The sequence below is a fragment of the Lactuca saligna genome, chromosome 8 (genome assembly GCF_052625555.1).
Source record: "Lactuca saligna cultivar CGN05327 chromosome 8, ASM5262555v1, whole genome shotgun sequence".
Classification (NCBI taxonomy): domain Eukaryota; kingdom Viridiplantae; phylum Streptophyta; class Magnoliopsida; order Asterales; family Asteraceae; genus Lactuca; species Lactuca saligna.
The window spans coordinates 68,949,571-68,956,511 of NC_136424.1; the positions used below are offsets into that span (position 1 = coordinate 68,949,571).

General features: G+C 32.2%; 2 protein-coding genes across 3 annotated transcripts; one reads left to right on the forward strand and one right to left on the reverse strand.

Annotated features, from left to right (window-relative positions):
- Positions 1 to 1,040: 1,040 nt before the first annotated feature.
- LOC145009726 (peptide-N4-(N-acetyl-beta-glucosaminyl)asparagine amidase A-like) lies at positions 1,041 to 2,002 on the forward strand. The gene is made up of 3 exons (XM_078968366.1): positions 1,041 to 1,097; positions 1,231 to 1,669; positions 1,734 to 2,002. The coding sequence occupies exons 1-3, from the start codon at positions 1,041 to 1,043 to the stop codon at positions 2,000 to 2,002; spliced, it is 765 nt and encodes a 254-aa protein (XP_078824492.1).
- Positions 2,003 to 3,518: 1,516 nt separating this feature from the next.
- On the reverse strand, positions 3,519 to 6,625 carry LOC145012241 (RAN GTPase-activating protein 2-like). Of its 2 annotated transcripts, none has more exons than XM_078971035.1 (2): positions 6,475 to 6,625; positions 3,519 to 5,293 (listed from the first exon to the last, which is right to left on the reverse strand). In XM_078971035.1, exon 2 carries the CDS (start codon positions 5,281 to 5,283, stop codon positions 3,670 to 3,672), a length of 1,614 nt encoding a protein of 537 aa, XP_078827161.1. In that variant the 5' UTR covers positions 5,284 to 5,293; positions 6,475 to 6,625; the 3' UTR covers positions 3,519 to 3,669. The 2 variants fall into 2 exon arrangements, with proteins under 2 accessions (XP_078827161.1, XP_078827163.1); XM_078971037.1 differs by lacking the exon at positions 6,475 to 6,625 and adding an exon at positions 5,754 to 5,858.
- Between the last annotated feature and the right edge of the window lie 316 nt (positions 6,626 to 6,941).

The window sequence follows — 6,941 nt, forward strand, 5'->3', positions numbered from 1 at the left end:
AAAAAAAATTTAAAATAGAATTAACTAAAATAAATTAATAATCCAAAAAAAACAATATTTAGTATATGAAAAAAAATTAAAAGTAATAATCCAATGAAAAATAATTAAAAAAAAGGAGTTACAAAAACTAAATAAAATAAATTAATAATCCAATAATATAATATTTATTATGATGTAAATATTATTTATTAAAAAATATATGTATTGATATATTATAATTCAATAAAAAAGAATTGCTCAAACAAAATAAAATTAAACGAAATCAACTAAAATAAATTAATAATCCAATAAAATAATATTTATTAATATATAATATTATATATTCAAAATAATATCTATTAATATATAATACTTAAATAAAATAAAAAAGAGTGTATGCAAAAATGATCCTTATAGTATAGTAAAAGACAAAACTACGAAAATGATCCTTGGGGTAAAATTGTCGTTTTAAGGAAGTTAACAGCCAACTAACGGTTGAGAGACCAAAACCACAACAAAACTTCTTGAAAATGACCATATATGCAACTTTTCAAACGTTTGGACCATCACCACATAAAATGAAAAACAACAGGGACCATTTTTGTAGTTTTGTCTAATGTCATTGTAGCACAATGACCTTTTGTGATTTCTTCAACTTGACAAACTTTTTTTTTGCGCATTAGGTCATCTATATTTTACTGTACATGTCAATTAAGTTATTAACGTTAGTTTTTAACCATTCCACCGTTAACTAGTTATCTAAATTACACGAATGGTCTCTATGGTTTAAATTTTTTTCGTAATTGGTCGTTATCAGTCATATTTTAAATCACACGACTAAAACGACCACAATTCTGAAACTCTAGGAACCAAAATGTAACATTGTCATCGTCTTCCCTAAATTCTTTCGTATCCCAACTTACCCGACGCTCCTTCAAAATCGATCAAATATGTTGAATCTGATAAATTCATTGTTATTCATAATTTGTTGGTATTAAGTTATTTTTGATACTTAAAAGCCTAATCAAATGTTAGTCACACTATTTTCTTACTTGAACCCGATGAAATCTTCAAAAACCCTACTCCAAATCGCCAGAGAGAGCGTTCGTTTGCACGAGGTACCACAGCTTGAGGACCTATAGTAACTTGAAGGATCAAACCGTCGAAATCCTGCTACCTAATTTCGACTTCGATCATACATTCGAAAGGAGGTTGAGTTCAGTTTCAGGTTTCGTCGTTTGGGTTTACCAGGTTGAGTTCGGTCGAGTTTTAAATTCGTTGTATCCGTATAATAAGCTAGCAGATGTGGTTCTACCGATATCAGGTGCTCTTGATGAGGGGTTTTGGTTTAGAATTCAAGATGAATTTCATATCCAAACAACAAATCTTCAAATATCTCAGAAGACTTACAAAGTGGAGCTTGAATTATATGTTTCGTTTCATGGAGACAATGAATTCTGGTACAAGAATCCTTCAAATTCGTATGTAGAAACCAACCATTTGGCCACCGGAGGAGCTCACGGGGCATACCGTGAAGTATTGGTGACGCTTAATGGTCAATTAGTCGGATCAGTGATTCCTTTCCCTGTGATATTCACTGACGGAATCAATCCTCTATTTTGGGAGCCTGTTGTCTCCATTGGAGCTTTAGATCTTCCTACTTATGATATCAATTTGACTCCGCTTCTAGGTTGCTGATGGTATCTCCTTTTAGCTTATTGATTCAAATCTACGTCTTTGGTTGGATCATACAGATGTAAACACTGAAACTGTGAAGTATGAAGTCTCATCAATAGAGATCCAATGTAAATCTGAGTTTGTACTCCTTGGTGGAGAATTTGAAGTAGAAGGAGAAAGGAGTAGTCAAGCTACCGCAAGGGTAAATTCAAGCTTCGGCGATCTAAAAACCCAATTTACCGAAAAAACCAAATTCAAGAGCAAGCTCAAGTTCAAATCAGAGGGAAATAAGAAAGAACTCGACCCACAGATCAATTCTTACACGGTATTCAATGTTACACTTTAGCCCCTAGAGTTTCAGAATTGTGGTAGTTTTAGTCGTGTGATTTAAAACATGGCTAATAACGACCAAATACGAATGAAATTTAAACCATAGAGGCCATTCATGTAATTTAGATAACTAGTTAACGGAGGAATACTTAAAAACTAACGATGATGACCAAATTAACATGTACAGTAAAAGTTAGATGAGCTAATACACAAAAAAAACAAAAACAAAAAAACAAAAACAAAAAATAAAAAACAAAACAAAATTAATCAAGTCGGGCAAATCATAATAGTTTTTGTATAATTTGTTCTTTCATATAATCATATTAGGTGTATTATACCGAGTTGATTTAAAATAAATAAATAACAAAATGGTAGAAAATAAGTATTTTTAAAAATAAAATTCCAAAATAAGGAATAAAGAAAACGTATTAAATACAATTTATTATCATATTTATTAAATTTAATATTTAACTTATATAAAAACAAATATTATGTGGTTTTTTAATTGAAGAAAACAAAACAAAAAATTTGCATGTGGATATTATTTATTTTCAAAAATATCATAAAATGATAGATATCAAAACTAATAAGATATTAATATGTTGCAAAATGAATCTTCACTTATTATAACAGATTACACTTTAGATTAACTCAAATGGAACTCAATTGATTCCTCAAAGTTTGTCAATTGTCTTTTAAAAACAAATTTGTTCTTGTTTTCATTTTGGTTATAGGATAATAACTCGAAAGAATAACGAATTTCAATTTTATTCAAATTTAGTAAAAAAAAATTCATATTTCATTTACCCATTAATTATTTGAAATTGTTAACATTTTACCCTTATGCCCGTCTAGAGTGGATCATATGGGTAAAATATATACAATTTCAAATAATTGATGGGTAATCAAGCACAAAACCAACTAAATATAAACAATGTTGAAACTTTGTTACCTTTTTAAAATAATAGGGTTACAACTACCTTCTCTTTAAAATAAATTTCATCCTTGAAATCAAGCTAGGTAAATAACAAAGGTGTAATCGAGTTCCTACGACATGTTAACACCTCTATGATGCTTCACATTGAATTTTGACTAATTTGACTTCTTTCTTATGCAATCTTTTGAGTTTTGAGATTTCTATCTAACATATATTTTGAACATCGTAATCAATATGGATGTTTGATGTTTTCTTCTCATGCTAACCATGTGGTATTACGAATACCTTGTAACTCAAGTGGTAGATCGAATCAGGTATGTTTTTATCTCATTCTTTCTAACACATTAACGGGTCGATGAAAACGGGAATTAATTTCTCACGCTTCCCAAATCTAATCAGTCATTTCCAAAGTGATATCATAAGCATAAATTTGTCTCCCAACTAAAAATCAATCGAACGTCACTTCTAGCCAACAAAAATGAGTTGTGCACAAAGCTTCAATTAGTGACATGCGAATAAATTCACTATTCCAAGTGCACTTAAGGGTACAAGAGCTTGATTTGATTAACAAAAATAAAATTAAGATAGAAGTGTGTTATGAAAATAGTACCAAAACCATATTCTTCAATTCCAAATACAAAACAAATCATGCATGCATACTTGGCCTACATAAGAGTTTCTGATTAACATAAACTAAATCAAAGCAAAATGAAACTAAAGAAGGTCATACCTAAAATATGTGACCTCTATTCCTCCTGCTTAATATCAAGACCCTTGAGTCTGGATTCCAGCTCATCATCATCATCATCACCATCACCATCCTCATCATTGTACTCTTCACCTTCAGGGTCATTTTCGTCCAAAGACCCAAGCAAATCAGGAGAATTCTTGAAAATCTCTTTAACATCTTCAACCCCTTCATCAGACAAAAAGTTACCATTAATATTCAACAGCTTAAACCCTGGTTTACCTACAACCGCCTGAGCCAAAACCCTTGCTCCAGCCCTTCGAATCTGATTACTGCTTAGGTCAACTTCAGTCAACCGTGGAAACTCATCTTCAAGCGCCTTGGAAATTACCATACTACCCTCATCCTTCAGTTCATTCTCAGAGAGATTTATCTTGGTTAAAGATTCTCTTTTGGATATCAGAAAAGCTGCTAAAGAAGAAGCTGATTTAACTGTAATGTCATTTCCAGCCATTTCAACAACTTCAAGAGGAGAACCAGAATTGTTGAGAGCATTCACAAGAACTGAAGCTCCTTCATCTTCTAAATTCAAGTAACTTAGATGGATTTCAGTGAGATTTGAAAAGACAGATATAGCCTTGCTCAAAGCAAGCCCGGCTTCCACACCAAACATATTGTCACGAAGATCAAGCTTTTTCAAAAGGGTACATTTGGAAATTGCATCAGATAGAGCAACACCCCCTTCAGAGCCAACCCTAGTGGAAGAACATCTGAAATCCTCCAAGATTGGAGATTTTTTCAAAAGTTCAGAAATGGCAATCGCACCTTCATCTCCAGTCATGTTGTTATGAAAATGAAGAGTTTTGAGCTTCTTTGTGGAAGGAATCAACTCACAAACTGCCTTTGCAGCTTCCTCTGAGATCCCATTGTTCATTAGATACAACTCCTCAAGGTTATTTTGGGAACTTAAAAGTTCACTGAATGCCCTAACACCCTTCTCACCCAAGGCATTTTCTGAAAGACATAGATACCTCAAATCAGATCCATCAAGAGCTGAAGAAAACATACTCATAACTTCAAGTGCTTCTTCCTCTGGTCTTCCAGCTATAAAATCAGATAAGTTGACTTCTTTTAACTGATGTTTGACCAAGGACAAAATGGGAACAGCAACACGAGCTGCATCCACCCCAAAGCTTGTATTGCTAAAACATATCTTAGTATACTTGTTTCCAGGCTCTTGAAGTGGTTTCAACAGTTGTTTAGTTTTTTCTGCATCTAAGAAGGATCGATCGCCTTTAGAAATGTCAAAAAGAGTTTGATCATTTTCTGTGATACTTTCAAATAAGGGTTCTTGATCTTCTTTTGATTTAGGGCCTCTTTTGATAGCTTCCACCATGAGTGTACTGGATGTTTTAGCATAAAGTTCAACAGAAGACTTTCCATCACCATCTTGTTCCTTTTCAAAGAGTTGGTTTGCAGTGGCAAAGGCTGAAGACTCTATTTGTTTAGCTTCTTCTTCAGCTTCTTCCTTGCTTAAAACACCATATCTTCTAGATAAGATGGATGGAGTTGTAAGGTTTTTTATTATACGATCTACAAGCACTTGTCTGGTGTTTTGGCTAGGAGGCCATAGCTTGATTGAGCGCACACAGTTTTGTTCAGCAGTATCCATGGCAAATAACCTGAAACCATGTAACTCATTTATATTTTGGTTCCTCTTTCATGAATAATAGAAACAAGAAGTTACTACTAATAGTAGCATCAACAAAATCCACATCATGTAATGATATCTGCTTTCCCAACAAACAAGCACATGGAAACAATCATATGTATTGTTCTAACAATCAATCTATTATGCTTTGATTAGATGAGAAACCTAGAAAAGAAAGAAAATACAGAGTGTCACAGGAAAATAAAGTATTCAATAGGACATTTACTCAAACTTTATTAGCCTCCATCCATCGAATTTATACACTTCTGTTTCTACATTTGATATAAATGCTTCAACTTGAGAGGTATTATTAGGATGACGATAATTATTTAAAGCTTTTGTTATGTTTATATATTATACCACCAACGAGCTTAATGTACTACATGGGTAAGGGTTTAAAACTAAAAAAAAAAATACAAAATTGTAGGAACCTTAGACAAATAGAAAGCAAGAACACTATAGACTGAAGGTCCTCTTCTGGAAAACTTCCTGAGGTCCCAATCTTTTTCTATGTTAGATCTTCCAAGTTCATTCACTGGAATTGGAAAAGAAAGATAACAGTCATACCCTGTTTCTAGAATCAAAACCTAGTGATGTGATCAAAAAATTAAAAAACATAGCTTAATAACAACTTGTAACAGCGCAACACGAAATAGCCTTTCCATTTTTCTTAGTTTTTATGTAAAAACTAGAATATGTTCTCATAAACTGATTCATCTGTGAGCGACGGACCCTAAGAACTAATCGAAAAATAATCATAGCTTGATCACAAATTGTAACAGAGCAATCTCAGTAGTCTTTTTCATTATACCTAGGTTTTATGTTAAAATAACTAGATAATGTTCTCAATAAACTACTTCTTCCGCGTCAAGAAAAAATTTATCATCGCTTTCATATATAGCCGACAATTAACTCGCTAAATTTGTTGCAAAACAACACAGAAGTAGGGTAAGTAACTTGTTTCAGGAAAAATACGATGAAATCGCATCTCTCGTAGACAATCTAGTTTCCAATATCAAAAACCCTAGATTTGTAGGAACCGATGCTTAAATTTTTTATTTTTTTAAAAAAAAAAAAGACCTCAAAACTCGATTTTCAACGTGGAAGAGTCGAAATGGAAACTGGAAAAAAAAAATGAACGGCGAGACTTACCGGTGGTTGAGGAGACGAGGAAAGAGTAGAGCTCCAATTAGAAGGCTTTAGGTGTTTCCACCGGAAAAATGCGACGAGAGAAAGAAAAGGGTTTATAGAGATGATGATGAGGGTGCGTGGAGTGAGTGGGCCCAACCGCTTTAATCATTCCCCGCTGTGTTTTGAAATTGAAACAGCCAAAATAAAATGATTTCCCTCCAATCCAAAGCCAATCTATAAGCTATAAATTTGTAATAATTGAAAATTTGGGCATTGAGATTTCTATTTTTACTTTTTTAGCTTAAAAAGAACTCGAAATAAAAAAATAAAAGTTTTTGCTAAAATAAAAACTTCTTTAAATAGCATTTAAAAAAATATTTTTCGTTATATTATAAATTGACTTAATTAACTTTCTTTTTAAAGCAAGGAACGTATTTTATATAAATCATTTTATATAATTCTATATTTTTAAAATTTTCTAACTATTT

Coding starts and splice junctions, on each gene's coding strand:
- LOC145009726 (XM_078968366.1), top strand. CDS start 1,041: ATGAAATCTTCAAAAACCCTACTCCAAATCGCCAGAGAGAGCGTTCGT. Junction 1,098..1,230: donor AGAGCGTTCGTTTGCACGAG/GTACCACAGCTT, acceptor TGGGTTTACCAG/GTTGAGTTCGGTCGAGTTTT. Junction 1,670..1,733: donor CAATTTGACTCCGCTTCTAG/GTTGCTGATGGT, acceptor TGGATCATACAG/ATGTAAACACTGAAACTGTG.
- LOC145012241 (XM_078971035.1), bottom strand. CDS start 5,283: ATGGATACTGCTGAACAAAACTGTGTGCGCTCAATCAAGCTATGGCCT.